Source organism: Rhinatrema bivittatum, chromosome 2 (assembly GCF_901001135.1).
Source record: "Rhinatrema bivittatum chromosome 2, aRhiBiv1.1, whole genome shotgun sequence".
Lineage (NCBI taxonomy): Eukaryota > Metazoa > Chordata > Amphibia > Gymnophiona > Rhinatrematidae > Rhinatrema > Rhinatrema bivittatum.
The window spans coordinates 249,830,138-249,851,865 of record NC_042616.1 but is presented as its reverse complement, the minus strand read 5'-3'; the positions used below and the strand labels follow the sequence as shown (position 1 = coordinate 249,851,865).

Below are 21,728 nucleotides of genomic sequence, written 5' to 3'. Positions count from 1 at the left end.
ACTGCCTTCAGTGCTCACCTTGTGCCCACTGCATAGGCAGAGATAAAATCTACCTCCAGTTTTCACAAAGGGAAAAAAAAGAACAGCAACATGGAGCTTCTGATGCAGTGTTGCCTGGCTGATTTTTTCTGTTATATGACTGGCACAGTGACGGTCTAAAATGGGCAACAACTAAAAAGTTGTTTGGGAGTTATCTAGGGAAACTCAGAGAAAGCTCAAAAAGCATCCTTCACAGACAATGCCTTCAGAAGGAATGCACCGCAGAATGAACAAATCTCGGACATGCTTACTCTTCAAGATCAGTGTCACTGTATCCAGTGCGCAGCGATATGTTGGACTGGAAAAATGCTTCATTGCAATACGTCATCCCTGTTGTCTTCTTGACAACATGTCCATCCTACCCATGTCTGCTAGCTGGCTGCTCTAAACTTTCTATCAGTTCCTAACTGTATACCTGCTGCTCTCCTATTAATTTATATAATTTCTACATTGTTTTTAATAGCTTATAGAAATCATTCTATTCAAAACAAATAGGATTTGTTTAATTTATGGGCCTTTCTCAATTCATTTTAAATTAATGCCCATCCCTGATGAGGTCACCTAGTTGTAGGGCTGATTTGTTCTGCTATCCATGGAGAACCCCTGTTCCAAGTAACCAACTTTGCTATGCCCCAGTTCTATGCATACTAAGTTTTTTTTCCCCCCAGTAACTAGTCAATAATAATTTGTTATTTAAGGTATACACCATTTAAAAAAAGATAACTTAATGAGACTAAGAACTAGTCAAAAGCAGAATTGCTGCTATATTAAAAGATTTTTTTCCTTTAAAATGAATTGACTTTCAACATAAAGAAAATGGCAATTATGTAAAAGGGATTCTGTAATCCATTTACTGTTGTAATTTCAAATGGTTTCTTCTTATATGTATGGGATCCCCTGCAAATAAGTAGAGAAGATGGGTTGCACCAGATTAAATGAATAGATGTTTCAATAATTCTCCTGGATAATTATAAATCAGTGGGACTTTCTGAAGACAATAGTGTTGTCCTTAGTGTCCTGGCTAAATTCTTCATTACTCTCTTCTGCTGTTCTCTTTCTACTGCATCAAGCAATTGCACAGTAAAGTGTTTGAAAACTACTACCCTCTGTGGCTTTCTAAGATGATATATAAAAGGGGTATTGTTGATTTGTTTACTTTTTTTTATTTTGTCTGCAGTGATGGTCAGTCTTCAGCTATCCCTGTTGCTAGCATGGAATTTGCAGCTATTTGTTTGAGAAACGCACTTCTACTGTTGCCCGAAGACCAACAAGAGCCGAAGCAGGAGAATGGTTCAAAAACCAGTAGCCAGCTGGGAGGTGCTGAGAACAATAGTGAAATAGGTGAAGGATGCAGGTAAAATGACAAGCAACTTTGTCACAATTGTTTTTAATAAGTATGTCTGTTCTTTTTGTTTTACTGCAATCTGCTGCAACTATAGGCTAAAAGTATTGCTTGTACTGTTTTCCTTCAAAAGCAGGAAACTGGAGATGGGAGTTTAAAGATCACAAAACAAATGCACATCTCTAGTGTAAAGAAATTGAATTAGCTCAGTAGCTTAGCTGATGAACAAAACTGACTTTTGATGTTTCTCCTGTATATGAAACATTGATGGATGATTTAAATAAACTTTTGGTGGATTAATGGATCCATATTGTGAGAGGAGGAATATGTCCAGCTACTTATCTAGCAAGTTACATCATTTAATAAATAATGTAAGAGACATTTTCACCACTGGGCACCTGATTCAGCCTTTAGCTTTTATGTTTGTACATATACAATTGTAATATAATTGGCAACTATCAATATTCAGTGACTTTAAAGAGCAAATGTTTTAATATCTGAGGGCATTTGCAAAGTCCACAGGCACATTTCCCTGTTGACTTTCCATCATTTCGCAAAAAGAAAGTATGTGTATACTTTTCCTTTGAAAACTGACTAGAGAAAAAGTACCTGCAGAGATTGGAATTTGATTTTTCTGTGATTATTTTTTCTCTTTGAAATGTGTAATTTTGAAAAATCAAAACTATACACATTGTTTATTCCCTGCCCTAACTCTGCTCCCAGGACTTCTTCCACGCAGTATAGGCAAAAGTATGTGAATTATGGAACAAAGTGTGTATTACCCACAAGGAGGATGGTCAATTTTCAAAAAGTTTTTTTCCTTGGTAACCTAGTAGTAACCTACACCATGAAAAATAATAGTGTAAGTTAATAATCTGCTTTCTCCATGGGCAAGCAGGATAATATCAGCCACACAAGCAGGTGAACTCATCTGATTGTGCTGAGATGGAAAGCTTTCTCAAAAGCTATAGCATATGCAGACATTCAGGCCCAGCCACTGGTGTGCAAGTCTCCTTAGTAATTTTCTTTTTGCTCTTGCCAACAATCATGAATTGTGCTCTCGGATTTTACTAGCTACTGGTAGGGTTTTTTTTTTCTTTTTTCAGACTTTTTTTTTCCACTTATTCTTTATTTTTAGCAAGCCTCGTGAAAAAAAATGTTCCCGTCGATATCAGGGCTGAATTAGCCATGCTGTCATGGGATCTGTCAATCAGGTCTGGGAGGCGGAGCTTGTCAAAGCAGAGATTAGATTTTTGCTCTCTGCGGCTGCGTGTGTGTTCCCGCGCAGGAAAGTAACAGAATCTCCTCAGTCTGTTCTTTCCGCACGCGGGATCACACACGGAGCTGTTTTTCTCCTCAGCGTTAATTTTATTTTTCAACAATGTCTACGAAATTGGGGTTTAAACCCTGTGCTTTTGCAGCAAGGTAATGTCGGTCACGGATAGCCATGACCGATGTTACCGATGCCTAGGGCCAGATCACAATCGTGAAGATTGTGAATTTTGTTCAAGAATGTCTCAGAGAGCCCTGAAACAACGGGCCTACAGGCTTCGGGAACTTTTTGCCTCACCGGAGCCATCAGAGGCTCATTCGTCACCTGGCCCCGCGATCTTACCGGCTCCATCACAAAAAAAGGCATCATCGTGGGATCCTCAATCCTCCAAGCTTTGGAGGTAAGGACTTGGCACGCCGACATAGGCCATCGGATTTGAAAGAACCGATAGAGCCAGACTCACCGGCGCAAGAGACAATGGCGCCTAAAACTTCTGCGCCTAAGATGCCTTATGTGCATAAAACGACGACGTGGCATATGACTTCGGCGCACAAAACTTATGCGCACATGGAGCCGAAGACAGCTGCACGCATGCCACCGAATGTATCTGTGCGCACAGTGCCGGAGACAACGACGCCGATAACAATTGTGCGCACGAAGCCGAAAACATGCGCACAAGTCTGGATTTGCGCACAAGTCAAAATCAGCGCACAAGACACAGGAACACTCAAAACACCCATCTCATCTAATACAACATGGGTTGAAACGACGACATGAATCCTCACAAATATCTTATTCCACCTCTCCATCTATAACCCCATCTCACTCGGGTACTTATCGCTCTTCAAGATCTACTTCGACAGAATTCACAATAAAACGTAGAAAACAATCACCGTTTTCACGTAGAAGTCATACAGGCTCATCGTCATACCATTATCATAAACATTCACGTCACTCGCACCACAAAAAGTTGGCAAAGATGAGTGCAACATGGGAAGTAAGCCCTTCGACCTCTGTCGTCTCATACACAAGGTGTAAGCACCTTATCCCACAGAGGGGTAATACAAGTTACTTCCTCTAATGCTTCTACAGCCTCAGATGATTCAATGAGCATAATACACGAAAAGAAACAGACTATAAAGTTTCCAGTACTTTACCTCAAAACACTCCAATGCAACCTAAAGCATGTGAGTCACAAAGACCAACTGGTCATTCGATAATGCCCCCTCGTACAAAAGAGGCATTTCTTCAGTTGTCCCAATCCTTAGCAGGGTTTTATGAAACTCTTGAGTCATCATTCAAAATCTCTAATGATACCGCAGTCAGTTCCCCGGAACATAAGACACATACTACTAGAGAACCGTTGGTGGAACCTCCAGCATCTCCAATAGCAAAGCGACCAACTTCACCAATTCATAAACAAGATACACCTTTCGATTCCCTTTCTCCACAAACATTCCCATCGGACCCGCTGGAGCAATCTCAGGAGCCGTATTCCCCTCCAGAAGACCTTACATACCCAAAAAGTGTAGAAAAATTGGGTACAATATTGCATCTAGAGGTCCAAAAAGAGACAGACCCTAGATCAGAAACCTTTGGTCTCCTAAAAATTTTCGATGCTCCAGGAGAACCAACATCTCTTCCACCACAAGAACTCCTGCATTCAGTCTTACAGAAATCCTGGGAAACACCTTACGCAATCTCAGCAGTTTCCAGGAAGACTGACATAAAATTTTCTATGAGGAAAACATCATCTTACTCTATACCACAATTACCACATGCTTCAATTGTGGTAGAGTCGGCGATGCAAAGGTTCAAGAAAACAAAGTCACATTCCTCATATCCACCGGGCAAAGACAACAGATATTTAGATGAGTTTGGCAGGAAAATATACCACAACTCAATGTTGAATGCCCACATTATGCACCATCAATTCTACATAGTACAATACCTATATGAATGCATACAAGCTACAAAAGGTATGCTTTCCTCAACGGCGGATCAGATACCTCCGCCTCTTCATGACATGGAAGAGTGTTCTCGACACCTTTTGAGGTCAATATATGAAGCATACGAAACATCTTCCAGGGCATCTGTAACAGCCATTGCAGCCCGAAGACTGGCATGGTTGCGCTCCAGTAAGATACGGGAAGATTTACACGAGAAACTAACAAACCTCCCGTGTACAGGAGATAACCTGTTCGGAGAACGATTTCAGGACACAGTGGGCAAACTGAAGGAGGAAGCTCTAGCAGTACAATCATTAGCATCACAACCTCACTATTCGACAACACGTCGTTATGTGGGATCTACTCTTCGACAGCCATATGCACGGAGGCCTTACAGGTCTTACCAGTCCTTTCATACACAATCATACCCTTCTTACCAGCGTCCTGCTCTGCAACAGAATACCCCAAACCAACGTAGGGGTAAACCACATAACCAAAGACAGCAGGCACAACAGCCAGCTGCTGCAGTGAAAACGACATCTTTTTTTAGTTACCCAGCCACCACCACAACATCAAGCACCACCCGGCAGAATCCATTCTTGCCTGGCAGCCTGAGAGAGGATAACATCCAATCAATGAGTTTTAGAGAGAGTATGACACTGCTACCAACTCCAATTTATGACAAAACCCATGCTACTTCATCTTTCCACTGTAAAGATTCACAGCTTCCAACCACAACTGGGGGAGGAAATTGCGTTGCTTCGCAAACAACAAGCAATTCAACAAATTTCCCCGGGGACCCAATCAGTAGGATTTTATTCCCCATGCTTCCTCATACCCAAGAAGTCGGGTGGCCTTCGTCCTATCCTAGATCTAAGAGAATTGAACAAATTCCTCACAAAAGAGAAATTCAAAATGGTATCGTTGAAAACAATCCTTTCTCTGATTCAACCCAATGACTGGATGTGCTCCATCGATCTGAAGGATGCTTATACCATATTCTGATCCATCCCTCCTCTTGGCGATACCTGTGTTTCCGCTACAAGCATTACCAGTACAAAGTTCTCCCCTTTGGACTATCGGCTGCATCCAAGTTTTCACCAAATATATGGTTATGGTGGTGGCTCATCTCAGACAACACAGTATAACCATCTTTCCATATCTGGATGATTGGCTAATAATAGCCTCGACCGCGGACATCTTACTCGATCACTTCCGTTAGGTGATACAATGCTTACAGGAATTAGGATTAGTGATCAATTTTCAGAAATCACACCAAAAACAGACACAATAGTTACAGTTCATAGAGGCATGCCTGGACACCACTTGCAACAGGGCATACCTACCAAGCGACAGAATATCACAATTCCGTCCCCTTCTACATGCCTTGAACCATACTAAGAGACCTTCGGCGAGACAAATTTTAGTAGTCCTAGGCCACATGGCGGCGGCTATTTTCACGGTTCCAAACACCAGGCTACACATGAGACGCCTGCAACGTCAATGGAAGCAACACTCACAACCATTGACACAGAAGTTATTGCTGACCTCTGAGATGAGAAAGGACATAACATAGTGGCTCCTAGACTCCACCCTGTCCAAGGGAGCATTGTTCAGTTCCCCCCACCTCACAACGTAGTATTAACCACAGATGCGTCTCACAAGGGCTGGGGTGCACATCTCGAGATTTACGAAACACAAGGGTTATGGACAATCTCGGAACAAAACCTGCAGATAAATTTATTGGAACTCAGAGCGATTCGAAATGCATTACAAGTGTTTCAAGACCACCTGAAAGGCCGCAGGGTCATGATATACACGGACAATCAAGTAGCAATGTTTTACATCAACAAACAAGGAGGGTCCGGTTCATGGTCCCTTTGCAAGGAGACCCTGACAATCTTCGAACACACTCACCAGAATTGCATACATCTGCAAGCAACTTACCTACCAGGTGTGAAAAATACAAGAGCGGACAGGCTAATCCGCATCTTTCATCCTCACAAATGGGCACTCAATGCAGAAGTAGCCCAAGACATATTCATGCGGTGGGGGACACCTTCGATAGATCTCTTTGCAACGGAGATCAATGCTCAAGTTCCCAAATTCTGCTCGATAAGAACAAGCCAATTCAGGATTGCTCAAGATGCCGTCCTCATCCCGTGGACGACAGGCCTCCTGTACGCCTTTCCTCCCATACCACTCATGACAATTCAAAAGTGCATAGCAGACAAAGCTCAACTAATACTCATCACTCTGGCCTGGCCAAGGCAACCATGGTACAGTTTCCTTCTCCGACTCTCCATCACGGATCCAATTCGGTTACTGAACCGCCAAGATCTTCTCTGCCAAGATCAAGGGATGCTTCTACACCCACTACTCTCATCTCTCCACTTGACAGCGTGGAGATTGAGAGGCTCCTTTTAACAGAACAGGGAGTTTCCACTTCAACACAATTCATCTTGTTAGAATCCAGGAAACTCTCAACAAGGAAAAATTATAGCTATAAATGGAAACGATACTCTACCTGGTGCACTTCCAAAGGTGTACCACCATTGGACGGCTCATCTGAGTTGCTCATAGATTATCTTCATACACTATACGCAGCTGGTCTAACAACATCATCCATTAGAGTTCATCTCAGTGCCATAGGGGCATATCATAGACCAGTTAACAATATACCGATATCCAATCACTCCTTACTATCTCGTTTCATTAAGGGGTTAACTCACCATCGTCCTCCGATCTCTAAGCCTCCAGTTCCATGGAACCTCAACATAGTTCTGGAACAGCTCATGCTTTTCCCGTTTGAACCCATGAATTCGGCCACATATTAAATGCCTCACATGGAAAGTTGTATTCCTGGTTGCAGTAACATCAGCGCGAAGAGTCAGTGAATTACAGGCCTTGGTCCATTATTCTCCATATTTGCAATTTCATCACCAAAAGGTGGTTCTCCGAGCTCACCCGTCCTTCCTACCAAAAGTAGTTTCTCAATTCCATCTCAATCAGACCATAGAATTACCTACCTTTTTCCCTAAACCTCATGCAAATGATAGGGAAAAGCTACTGCACACACTAGATTGCAAAAGAGCTTTAGCATACTACAAAGAGAGGACAAACTCGGACTCACGAAATTGAGTTTGACAGTGTCCTTGTTCTTCAAGATGTCCTAACTGAAACTCTTCTTCAAAAGATGCCCTAAATATTCAAAAACGAAAAAGTATCCATTACAGACTTCCATGACTGCTGTGTCAGATGACTAGGCTTTTCTTATCCAAATCAATGAACCATAAAAACCTCCCAATGATTTATACAAGACGCTTATGTTAACTATAATTGACCTTCATAATAGGCATCATCATATAGTGCTCTGACTTTATTACTCTGCCTTTCATTTAATCATTGGTCAATAATGATGATAGTCTCACTTTTTCTTATTTTTTCAAATTTGCTCTTTTTCTCAAAATGCTCTAACAAAATCCCAACGTGATTAAAAGTTCCAACTTAGCTTAGAAGTTTGACACCATTAGTTTTCCATAAATATTTACAATGCCAGAAAAGCCCAACATGGGTCCATGTTTCGAAAGGTATTCGTTCTTTTTCAAGGGCGTAATCAGCGTCTACGGAATATGATATCAAGATAATGTTATCAAGAAACTTTAAATGCAGACCTACCTATCCATGTTTATTCCACATCATATCACAAAAACATTTTATTTTCGGCTATCAAAAAGAACTATTATATTGACAAACATGTGTTTCAAGATCTCAAATGGAGAGTTATCGAATTGGTGCAGAAGAATCCACAAGGCGGGCATCCCCAAATTCGATTAAATTACAAAGAACAGTAGTGGATACACAAATTAAATACTGTATATCCAGCAGGACTGAATGTTGCTGAGTGATATTCATTGCTTTGAGTATTTTTTGACAAGTGGGAATTTTCTCATGATGTCATGGTGAATGACATTTTCATCCCCTTATAACATCTGGTTAGGACTTCGGTACCTTTACCGGAAAAATGTTTGCTGCACCGCCATGTTAAACGCTAGAGGAACACACCAACAGTGAGTAGTCCTTTTTGAGAGCCGAAAATAAAATGTTTTTGTGATATGGGGGTAGATTTTCTAAATTTGCGCGATCGCGTACTTTTGTTCGCGCAGCAGGCGCAAACAAAAGTACGCTGGATTTTATAAGATACGCGTGTAGCCGCACGTATCTTATAAAATCCGGGGTCGGCGCGCGCAATGGGGTGCACATTTGTGCAACATGCGAGCGCCGAGCCCAGCGCGTGCTGCCTGTTCCCTCCGAGGCCGCTCTGATTTTGGAGCGGCCTCGGAGGGAACTTTCCTTGGCCCTCCCCCCACCTTCCCCTCCCTTCCCCTACCTAACCCACCCCCCCCCGGCCCTATCTAAACCCCCCCCCTTACCTTTGTTCCACGATTTATGCCAGCTAAAAGCAGACGTAAATCTATGCGCGCCAGCGGGCTGCTGGCGTTCGATCACCCGACCCGGGGGCTGGTCCGGAAGCCTTGACCACGCCCCCGGGCCGGCGCCACGCCCCCGAAATGCCGCATCATTTTAGACGCACCCCCGACATGCCCCCTCCCCGCCCTTTTTAGAAAGCCCCAGGACTTACGCGCATCCCGGGGCTCTGCGCGCGCCGGCGGCCTATGCAAAATAGGCGCGCCGGCGTGCGAGGGCCCTGCGCACGTAAATCCGGCCGGATTTACGCGCGCAGGGCACTTAAAATCCACCCGATGATGTGGAATAAACATGGATAAGTAGGTCTGCATTTAAAGTTTCTTGATAACATATTATCTTGATATCATGTTCCGTAGACGCTGATTACTCCCTTGAAAAAGAACGAATACCGTTCGAAACATTGGACCCATGTCGGGCTTTTCTGGCATTGTAAATATTTATGGAAAACTAATGGCGTCAAACTTCTAAGCTAAGTTGGAACTTTTAATCACGTTGGGATTTTGTTAGAGCATTTTGAGAAAAAGAGCAAATTTGAAAAAATAAGAAAAAGTGAGACTATCGTCATTATTAACCAATGATTAAATGAAAGGCAGAGTAATAAAGTCAGAGCACTATATGATGATGCCTATTATGAAGGTCAATTATAGTTAACATAAGTGTCTTATATAAATCATTGGGAGGTTTTTATGGTTCATTGATTTAAATTGTTAAGTACCATAATCCTACAAATCACTTCAAAAGGAAAGGCACACGTGGAAGTTGATTGATTAGGCTTTTCTTATGACATGCCAAAATTAACCCTTGCATGCCCCCAATGGCTAGATTACCAGTGCAGTGAAAAATAGGAAGTCCTCTAAGGCGCATGATGCAGAAAGTAGATCAGAATTGATGCCACCCACTGAGTCTCTGTTCGGTACAGCCAGTAAGCCAGTGCTATTGACTAGTATAAGCATCAGTGCCTTGTCAGTGCACAAATTTTGGTACCATTGTGTTTTCTTCAACATTGAACAGGCTGAAAAGACTAGAAATGCACTAGTGAAACCTCTGCCAAAAGAACAATAGATTTCATCACTAAAAATGTCAATTCTAGTCCCAGCATCAGGTGGTTCTTCTCCAGCAATTCCTCCTACTCCAATGAATCAACATTCCTTTCTGAAAAAAATTTGGGAAGACTTTGTAAAGAAATGTTTAAAGGATGTGTACAAGTTGCTGCAGCCTCCTCTGCTAGAAGTAAATCTGATTTTGGACATCATGGCTTTGAATTTGGATACCCAGTCCCCTCTTCCACTTTATCAAGATAGGACTGAAAAGGTACAAATACATTCAAAATCACAAACTTCTCCTCCCAAAAATAAGATGCCCCTGGGAATTCCTCTTGATTTATCTGATTCCCAAAAGGGCTCTACAGATCTCCAATGCCTCATTCTGTCTCTTCAGAGGATGAACAGTCCACAGATCTTCCATCTGATCTCTCCCCTCGGCAGTCTAGGAGCACATCTCCTCGGGTTTTGTACTACTCCACCTTTGTGCTAAAGATGGCTAAGAAAATTCCTTTCAGATTGCAAGAATGGAATCTACAGAAGATATCTTCGGCTTGCATAAGTACATTTGTGCACTTAGCAAGTAGTGGCAATTCCAGTACACAAGCTGCTTCTGGAGCTTCAAGCCAGAATGTGGCAAACACCTGTATCCATTCTTCCAGTATCAAGGAAGTTAGACCTTAAATTCAGAGTTTACCAGCTACAGGGCATGATAAAGTTCAAATTCCCCATGACTTTCTAATAGTGGAATCTGCCTTTAAGAAAAGCTGAACACTTCAAAATGCATTCCAATATCCCTCTTGGCAAAGATGCCAGGATGTTGGACAAAGGGTAAAGAAGATCTTTCAAGGAACCATGCTGAGCTCCAGAATAGTACATCAACTGCATATGATTCAATATATGCATACTTATTTACAAAGATTACAGTCTCTAGCAGAAGAACTTCCAAAAGATAAAATAAAACTGCTTTATTGCTGCCATTTAGGAAGCAGAAGACCTCGGCAAACATCTAATAAGATTAGCCTATAACACCTTTTCTTGAACTTTTGGCAATAGCCATTGAAATGAGAAGGTTTGCTTACGTGCATGTATCTGATGTCTGTGAGGATGTACATGAGAAGTTCTCAAATGTTCCATGCATGAGGTATAATCTCTTTGGGAAGAAAGAAAAGGAAACAGTCAATTTTATTAAGGATCATTTTGCTACCCTTCTTACCCTTTCAACAGAGCAACTATCCACCTCCAGGAAAGGTCCACCTTAAGCTATAGACTGCCCAAAAAGAAGGTACCCCTGTCTATGCCCTTGTTTCCAGCAGCAGCATTATCAAAACAGGCTGCATACCAGAGAGAGGAGGCAACCTAAGTCTCTACAACAGATGCATACCAAAGACAATCCTAATTTTTTATTACAACCTCAGATTCTTCCCTGCTACCATTACACAAGCTTCCCATGGGGGAAGGCTTCAGTATTTCAAATAAACATGGTTTTTTACTAACAACAGATTGATGTGTTTTAAAAATTATACATAAAGGATACCGATTGAATCTCAAATCTGCTCCCCCACATAGCCCTCCAGTGTTTAATCACCCTAAAGCTCATGCTCCTTCAACAAGTGCTTTCGTCCCTCTTACAGGCCAATGCAACACCACGGGATTTTATTCATGACTTTCTGATTCAGAAGAAGACTGGCAATCTTCGATCTATCTTAGACCTAAGGGATCTCAACAAATACCTAATGAAGTTCAGGATGAACTATTTAGGTACTGTCTCGGTTCTGCTCTGATAGGCATTTCTAAGTAGAGAGACGTTAATACAAGAGTTCCATTTAAAATTTTCTCTCTTGATCTTAGAACCCCATGTCACATAAGTTAACACATCAGTGCTTCTAAAAGATGATGCATTATATTGAGTTGTTAAATATTTTTATGAGATCAGAGCCCTTCAAAAAACTGTTAGATACATTCTCAAAAGAAGAATATACTTTTTATTTTACATGAGGAAATTATATAATTAAATTTAATTGATTTAATCAAGTCATAGATACAAAAAATAAAATTCAAAATGGTTGCTGGATGGCATAACAGCAGCCTTGAGTGTCTGGATTTCATTGAATATATATCTTTTCTTTGTCTGATCTTTTAATGCTTATAGCAATTCTTTTTCAATATAAGTCCATGTTCAATAACTCAGAAACCTTCTGACTTCATGTGTTAGTAAGCCACTAAATGTACAAGTCAAGTTACATGTCCAAGAAAATATAGCTATAAAAAACACTTTGATCTTACATTAGATACACTATGTCAAGACACCGGTGTGCCTTTGATCTAGTATAATTATTCTGTCTAATTGACAAAAGAGCACCTGATTTCATTTCTGTAACTTTAATATATAAGTATAATAAAATAAGCATCTAAATCTCCTAATGATTAAATATATATATGCAATACTAAATGCAGTAGGCACGTGTCCATCCTAATGACAGGAGGTCAAAAAATATCATTGTTTTTCTAGAATTTGGTGCTAAGTAAGGCACAAACTCTGGGAACTCTGCCATGCTAGAAGACATCAATCACTTTTAACAAAGTGCTGGCTGGTTTCCCAGTCCTGCAGCTGTACATCACGTGTTAAGAGAGATAAGGGCAGAGTTTAGGGGGGGAAAAAAAGGTTAAAACTGTAACTCTGCACTAGTCTTTTTTTTTTTTTTAAAGTTCAGAACAATTCAGAATAGTTCAGAATTGGGTCAGGGGCTATTGGTTTTCATACCTCTGCATTTTTAAGGTACAGGGGATCCAGATACCATGTCAGTACCATCCTTCCCTTAGAGAACAACAGGCTTTGCTCTCTAGACCTATAAGATGCTTACACTTGCCATTAATTCACAAGACTCAAAGGAAATTTAATTCACTATAGCAAAGGTACACTCCATCATCTTTCCAAAGGGTGCCCAGAACGTTCTAAATAATTTTTATAAGTTTAGAAGAGGGTAAAAAATCAGCAAAATTTCTGTAGGCACTAGTATCCTTCTGCTTGTGCTTTACAGTAAACAAAACGACAGCTTCAGTTCATATTCAAATAAGCTTTCAAGGGAAGGAATGTAATGTGGAATTTTTGTGATTATTTCTTGTTGCACTGTCTTTGGTGTGACAGTCCCTGCAGTCTGATTTTTATCTTTGGGCCACCGAGATTTGACACCCCCCCCCCCCCCTATTTTAACTTTTAATGATAGTGGGAGCTTTACCAATGCTCCCTACTTCTTCACGGACTCCTCCTTTATTTTAATAATATGTCCCCAGCTTTGCCATTTAGACGGCATTGCAGCCCAGCTCATTTCCAGGAATGTGACATTATGCTGACATCAGCACCACAGCCTGGATGAGGAGCAATAAGAGCAGCAGGAGCACTTTAACCTGCTTCTTCTTCTCTCAGACACTTTCTCTCTCATAGCAGTGGCTTTTATTGCCATGCTGCCACTTCACTCTGCCATCCCATTCCTTCATCTCAGCGGAAGGAACCTACTGCTGATCCCCTCTCTTCTGCCACAGACTCTCTGCAGCTCTCTCTCTCCCCTGTCACTAGCTCCCTTTAACCTGGAGCAATGACTAAATTAAAAATAAAAGTTAAAAATTGGGACAGTGCACAAAAGCAGTACAGCCTTGCTGTTGTTGCCAGCTTGCAACAAGCCTCCTTATATTCAACTGGGGCTGTTAAGGTCCCTTTCATTTACCATGTCAACTCTGAGTCAGCTTCTCCTGCTTCTCTCCAGCCTCACCTATTGATATGGGCATTTGAGCGCTACCAGGGCATAGGTCAGATAAAACTTTTCTTTTTGTTAATACTCTTATGCTTGCCTCTCCTTTAAAAAAAAAAAAAAAAAAGGTCAAAATGCAAAAGGACTTGTCTAGTTAAGTTCAAGACTTAGCGGGACAAACTCTGTATTATAAAAAAAAATCCCTCTAAGCTGACTGGTTATGTTTAACCATGTAAGTCATTACAGGGCTAAAACTTGGCTGGATAAAAAAGAGACAGGATGTGGGCATTCCAGGGTGTGGTTCAGATATATCCGGCTAGCTCTGAATATCAATGCTAGCCAGGTAAATTTCTTCGGCTAACTCTGGTCAACAAAAAAGCAGTCCTCAAGTTAGCTGAAGAAATGTCTCCCTGCAAAAAACCCCCCAAAACCCACAAGCGGTTGTGCAGCCACAGCTTGCCCCGCTGCCTCCTGATCCCCCCCCACCCCAATAAATTTTCATGTACTTTCCAAGCAGCTCCGATCCCTCTGCCTCCCGAGCCTCCCAATAAGTTTGAATGTACTATCCAAGGAGCCCCGATCCCAATCCTTCCGCTGCCTCCTGATCCCCCTGATAAATTTTAATGAACTTTCTGAGCAGCTTCTATCCCTCCCACTGCCTCCCGATCATTTTGATAAATGTTAATGTATCGGCGAGTCAGTCCCGATCTTTCCCCACTATTTCACCCTTACTTTGAACCTCCCTCCCCTACTCCCCAATCCCCAACAGTGTACAGCTAAGCCAGTGGGAGGAGGAAAAGTTTTGTCCTTCTCCCACTGGCTTCAATATTATATGCCAGTATGGTAGAGCTGTACCGACATTTAATATGCATTCACTCACTTCATTGGTCTTCTTGTTGGTCCTTTCACTGAGCTGTCAGATCATACAGTACCTGAATGTAATCCACTTTGAAGCGCTGAAAAAAAGTGGGATATTAAAAAAATAAATAAATAAAATATAATGGTAAATGTTTTTTCCCTACACACAGTCAAGAGCACAGCCCAATTGGCCATGGGACAAGTAAGACAGTAATTAGCTACACTAGTGGGTGACATCATCCAATGGTGTTAAAACAAGCATTTTCTGAGCATGTACAGGTAAGAACATAAGAAAATGCCATACTGGGTCAGACCAAGGGTCCATCAAGCCCAGCATCCTGTTTCCAACAGTGGCCAATCCAGGCCATAAGAACCTGGCAAGTACCCAAAAACTAAGTCTATTCCATGTAACCATTGCTAATGGCAGTGGCTATTCTCTAAGTGAACTTAATAGCAGGTAATGGATTTCTCCTCCAAGAACTTATCCAATCCTTTTTTAAACACAGCTATACTAACTGCACGAACCACATTCTCTGGCAACAAATTCCAGAGTTTAATTGTGCGTTGAGTAAAAAAGAACTTTCTCCGATTAGTTTTAAATGTGCCCCATGCTAACTTCATGCAGTGCCCCCTAGTCTTTCTACTATCCGAAAGAGTAAATAACCGATTCACATGTACCTGTTCTAGACCTCTCATGATTTTAAACACCTCTATCATATCCCCCCTCAGTCGTCTCTTCAAGCTGAAAAGTCCTAACCTTTTTAGTCTTTCCTCATAGGGGAGTTGTTCCATTCCCTTTATCATTTTGGTAGCCCTTCTCTGTACCTTCTCCATCGCAATTATCTTTTTTGAGATGCGGCGACCAGAATTGTACACAGTATTCAAGGTGCGGTCTCACCATGGAGCGATACAGAGGTATTATGACATTTTCCATTTTATTCATCATTCCTTTTCTAATAATTCCCAACATTCTGTTTGCTTTTTTGACTGCCGCAGCACACTGCACCGACGATTTCAATGTGTTATCCACTATGACACCTAGATCTCTTTCTTGGGTTGTAGCACCTAATATGGAACCCAACATTGTGTAATTATAGCATGGGTTATTTTTCCCTATATGCATCACCTTGCACTTATCCACATTAAATTTCATCTGCCATTTGGATGCCCAATTTTCCAGTCTCACAAGGTCTTCTTGCAATTTATCACAATCTGCTTGTGATTTAACTACTCTGAACAATTTTGTGTCATCTGCAAATTTGATTATCTCACTCGTCGTATTTCTTTCCAAATCATTTATAAATATATTGAACAGTAAGGGTCCCAATACAGATCCCTGAGGCACTCCACTGTCCACTCCCTTCCACTGAGAAAATTGCCCATTTAATCCTACTCTCTGTTTCCTGTCTTTTTTTTTTTTAAACTTTCTTTATTGAGGTTTTATTGTTACAACGTACAAATGAACAGAACTTTTCCAGAACTAACATCGTGTTCTAACATCATCCCCATCCCCCCCCTCCAGGGCCCGTCCCCCTCCCCCAACCCCCATACCCACCTCACCACAAATAGTTAACCGTACAGACATAGCCGTGTCATACCATCCATATTCCACCAGCCAAACTCAATGTAAGGTCCCATAATTGCACCCTGCTTCTGAAACCGTGTGAGGACCGGACAGTTATAGGAGCCTTACTTCGAACTGCCACCTCTCCTGGAATGCGTATACTTGTAACCAGTGGTTGTTAAAATAAGACTCCTCCGGACATCCGAAAGAGACCACCAGAGTCTGTTCCATATTGCCGAGCATAAAATCTGTTTCGCCATGGGCTGGGTCTGCGCAGTCCAAAGCTCCTGTTGCAACAGCGCCACCAGCCGCTCATGCCACTGACCCGCCGTAGGTCGCTCCGGTGAAATCCAGTGGCACATAATGGTCTGTACCGCAATTACTAAGGCTTTTTCCAGAAAAGCCCAATCCGCGTCTGGTAAATCCTGCAGAGAAGCCGTATGCGGCAAGCGAAACAGACATAGTTTTATGTCCTTTGGAATGGATACAGTCAGTAGAGACTCCAAACGCAACAAGATCTCTGTCCAAAAGAGTTCAATTTGATCACACTCCCAAATCCCATGAAAGAAAGTGCCAATTTCCCGCTGACACTTGAGACAGGTGGGAGAGTCACATAGTTTCGCTGCATATCGTTGCGACTGAGAAATGTACATACAATGTAAAAGCTTGAAACCCACCTCTTGAAGAATCACATTTTCTGACACTTTAGCGCATTTGTCTAGAATTTCACCTATTGCATCAGTAGCCAGATAGACATTGGCCACCCTCACCCACTTATTTTGTATCTCCAGTATAGCCAGCTGCACAGGGATTTCCCGCAGGGCTTGAGACAACGAGGAGCAGGAATGCCCTTTATTGGATCGGGGCCCAAAGAACCCCCGTAAACTCTCCCAGCCTGGGGCCAAAGTATAAGTGCCCATCAGGGTGTATATATAATGCCTAACCTGTAAGTAAGCGAAAAAGTCTTGCTTCGGAATCCCATATACGGACTGCATCTCTTGGAACGTCCACATTATCCCTGTCCCCGGGGCAAATAAATTATAGACATTCTGTATCCCCTTAGCTCGACACCCTTGGAACACCCCACCCCGTACCCCACTAGGGAGCATAGGATTACCCCAGAGCGTAACATAAGGCGTGGTAATGCCCCCTAATTTTAATTGTTGAAGACACAAGAACCTCCATGCCTTTCTCCCTGAAGCAATTAGCATATGACGATGATACCCCGTGGGCAATTGTGCCCCAGGCACTTGCATCAACGTTTCCGGATTATAGGGATAAAGCCAGGCTAAAAGAAATTCTCTGGGAGTAAACTTCCCTGTATTCTCTAACCAGTCTTGTACGTGTCGTAATATGCACGCTAAGTTATATGCTCTCCAATTGGGACAAGCCAACCCCCCCTGCGCCAGGGTTAACTGCAAGGTCTGCAGGGACAGTCTTGATTTACTGCCCCCCCATAGATAATTGCGGATCGCCCGACGGATAAGATCAAGATCAGTCTTTTTGATCCACAATGGGAGCTGTTGTAAGACATACAACCAGCGAGGTAATTCCAGCATTTTGAGTAATGCAATTTTCCCCTTCAGGGATAACGGTAAAGTACCCCATGTTTTAAGCTTTGTAGACAGATTGGTGAGTAACGGACGAATGTTCACTTCATAGAGGCGATGAACATCTCTAGTGAGTAAAATTCCTAAATATCTCATGGTCTTGTCTACCCAGCGCAGTTTAAACTCCCCTATCCAATTTTCCCGTATGTTCGGGCCCAGCTCCATAGCTTCAGATTTATCTACATTTATTTTTAGCCCTGCAAAAGCCCCAAACAACTGTTGATGTGCCAAAACTCTATCCAAAGATGGTTGCGGGGATGTTAAAAACACCAAAACATCATCGGCGAACGCTGAGACTTTAAATTCCTGCCTCCCCCAGACAAAACCTTTTATCAGGGCATCCGCCTCAATTTTCCGTAGCAGAGGATCAATGGATAAAATATATAACAGTGGGGACAGGGGGCATCCTTGTCTCGTGCCTCTGAATAGGCGAAAATCCTCAGAAACCCACCCATTCGCTCTAATCGCAGAGGTTGGTGCGTGATAGAGCATCTGAATGGCCTGGACAATTTCCCCCTCAAAGCCATATCTGTGTAACACTGAAAAAAGATATTCCCAAGAGACTCTATCGAATGCCTTCTCCGAATCAAATCCCACCACCACTGCCTCTACCCCTTGTTTATGGCATTCCTCCATGGCAATGATCAGTTTAGTAACATTGGTACTGATCGCACGCCCTTTAACGAACCCCACCTGATTTGGTGTGATAATATCAGGGAAAACCCCTCCCAACCGATCCGCCATAATTTTGGCAAACAATTTTGCTTCGAAGTTAAGAAGAGAGATCGGCCTATACGCCGCTGGGGTAGACAGGTCCTTTCCCGGTTTCTCCAATACCGTAATATAAGCTCTGGTGGTTTCCTCAGGAAAACGACCCCTCCCTTGTGCCTCCCGGTAAAAAGCCAGTAGGTCACTCCCTGCCTTCAAATGCAAACACTTATAATATTCGGCGGAAAGGCCATCTGGACCTGGGGCTTTGTTAAGCTTACTAGCCCGTATAGCGCTCTGCAATTCTTCAAGCTGGATAGGTCTGTTTAGATATTCCAACTGGTGGGCCGTGATCTTAGGAATAGAAAGGCCAGAGAAAAACTCTTCCTCTTGTAAGCGACCCCCTTTCCTATCCTCCCTATATAACTTCTCATAAAATATGCGAAATTCCGCACATATCTCGTCCCCCGTTACCAGTGGGGTCCCATCTGCCCGTCTCAATTTGTCAATCACCGTGCTGCCCCTCGCTAGCCTAACCATGTTTGCCAAAACCCGGCCCGATTTATTCCATACCTAAAAAAATTATGCGCGCCTCGCTGCATCCCCCTCCGCGCCCTCTCATGAAGTAAAGTATTGAGCGAGCGCAGTACATCATTATAGTGCTCTAACGCCTGAGGAGATTTCAGGAGAGCCAAGCGTTGCTTCGCCTGTCGCAGTTGTTGTTCTAATAGCACTATACTCTTGCACATCGCTTTGGATTTCGCTATGGTGTAGGACACTATTTCCCCCCTCATGACTGCCTTACTGGTCTCCCAGTACAGCCAGGGGTCGATTTTATGAGCGTTGTTATGGAGTGCAAAGTCGTCCCACTTACTCAATAGGAAGTCCCGAAATTTGTCATCAGTATACAGATGACTCGGAAACCGCCACTGACGTGCCTCATCCCCCCCAGCCCTCTCACCGATATCCACCCAGATGATGGCGTGGTCTGATATTTCTATAGGACCTATTTTAGCCTGTCCAATACTGGAAAGTAGACTAGTCGAAATCAACACATAGTCGATTCTAGACATAGTTGCATGCGCCTTCGAAACATGCGTATAGTCCCTCTCAGTCGGATTCAAGGTTCGCCAGATATCAAGGAGCTGAAGTTCTTCACACATATATGCGACCCCTTTTCCCCTCATATTTTGCGTAGACTGTGCCCTTTGGGACCTGTCCACCTCAGAATCCCTTACACAGTTAAAGTCTCCCAACATCACCACGGGACCGCGAATAATACCCACCAACTCGGCTACTACTCCTTGGAAAAAGGCATGAGTATACACATTCGGAGCATAGAGATTGCATACTGTTATATCCATGCCATTGACCTTGCCTATCAGAATAATATATCTGCCCCGCTCATCTGACACCTGTCGTATTAACTCAAACTTAATAGATTTATGTATTAGTATTGCGACTCCTGCCTTCCTCCCCACCGCAGGCACAGCATAGCACTGTCCCACCCAATGTTTTTTTAGTTTCAGACTTTCAGCCATAGACAAGTGGGTCTCCTGAAGTGCTGCAATTCCCACTCGCTGCCGTTGAAGGGCACTCAGTATTTTTTGTCTCTTAATCGGCGTAGAAATACCCCCCACATTCCAGGATATATACCTGATCCGTCCTATCCTGTCGTTAAAGCCGTCTCATACCACCCAGTCCATTGGTGCCATCCACCGGACGGCGGCCTCCCAGCCTGAGCCGCCACCCGGAGAGGTGGTATGCCACTTTCCTGCCTCAGTGTGGTGAAGTGTGTATCAGCATCCCCCCCTACCCCCTCCCGAACTCCCTCCCCTCCCCCCAAACCCCCCCCCCAGGTAAAGAAAAACAAAGGATAAGCCCCACATAGAAGTGGGTAAGAGGACCGTGTATAATGCAACCAGGTGTGAGCCAACCCCCGCACCGTCCTAAGCCTCCCGTACCATACCATTATTGAACACATGTAATCCGTCCTGATGAACATTTGAGAAAGATATTTGAGAAAAAGATACAAGGTAGGTAAACATGACACAGCAAAAAAAAAGAAAAGAAACATGCACCAATGTAACTTAGGTATTTTTAGCCCCTGCAATATGTTATTCTGCGGCCCACCATCAATCCAGATCATACATGGCATCCCATCAGAGTCTTAACTGTGCCCAAGCCCTCCACCTCCAATCCTGCTCCGTCTCGTGCAAATTTCATGGGCAGGAGCACCACTAGGCATCGCTGCAGTGCGCAAGCGCTAAGCATGGTATCCGGTGCAGGATCTCAGGTGCCCCTAACATACTTCCAGAAGAAACCTCGCTGCTATCTTAAGTCCCCTCGTGGCCGAGGTACTAATGTCCCTGTGGTGCAACCATCGCAAACAAGTTATAATCCAATAACACTGTACATGCCTCCCAAAGCCGTGGCTTCCCAGCTGGGTATGCTCTTCAAAAACTTGCTTCCCATTGCTCCTCCATCGGCATACCATAAAGTCGCTGTCATTCAGTTCCCGGATCAATTACTATAAATCCAAGGCCTCGTCACTTCGCACCGCCATTAGTTTGATGCCACTCCTTCGCCTTATCAGGCATGTCAAAGGTGAACACCTTTCCATCCCGCCACACTTTTAAGACCGCGGGGAACTGTAGCGCAAAACGAACATTGCTATTATAAAGATCATTGCACAGAGGGCCAAACAGACGCCTCTTCGCCGCCACTCCCGCCGAAAAGTCCTGAAACATCACTACTTTGTGGTCCTTATATCGGAGGTCACGCTTCTTGCGATAGGCAGTGAGGATCAAAGATCTTTGAGCCCAGTTCATAAATCTGGCAATAACTAAACGCGGGCGGGTTTCTGACTCCCTCCGGGGCCCCAATCGGTGCGCTCTCTCGACAACCAGCTTTCCCTCCAAACTATCCAAGTTCAGCGCCCCGGGCAGCCAAGATTCAATTAAGGTCTGTAGCTCACCCTCCAGGATCTCTTCGGGTAGGCCCATAAACTTAAGATTATTCCTCCGCGCCCAGTTTTCGAGATCCTCTAATTTGGTGTCCGCCATGCTCACTGCCCGCTCGAGGGCCGTCACCCGGGCCGTAAGGGTT

At 43.2% G+C, this 21,728-nt stretch overlaps 1 protein-coding gene across 6 annotated transcripts in view; it reads left to right on the top strand.

Annotated features, from left to right (window-relative positions):
* The window catches only part of CNOT10 (CCR4-NOT transcription complex subunit 10), a 241,718-nt gene that overhangs the window by 125,219 nt on the left and 94,771 nt on the right, over window positions 1-21,728 (top strand). For all 6 annotated transcript variants that reach the window (XM_029589403.1, XM_029589407.1, XM_029589405.1 and 3 more), the window contains one exon: window positions 1,217-1,393. In XM_029589403.1, coding sequence (XP_029445263.1) covers window positions 1,217-1,393 — 177 coding nt within the window. The remainder of the gene's footprint in view (window positions 1-1,216; window positions 1,394-21,728) is intronic.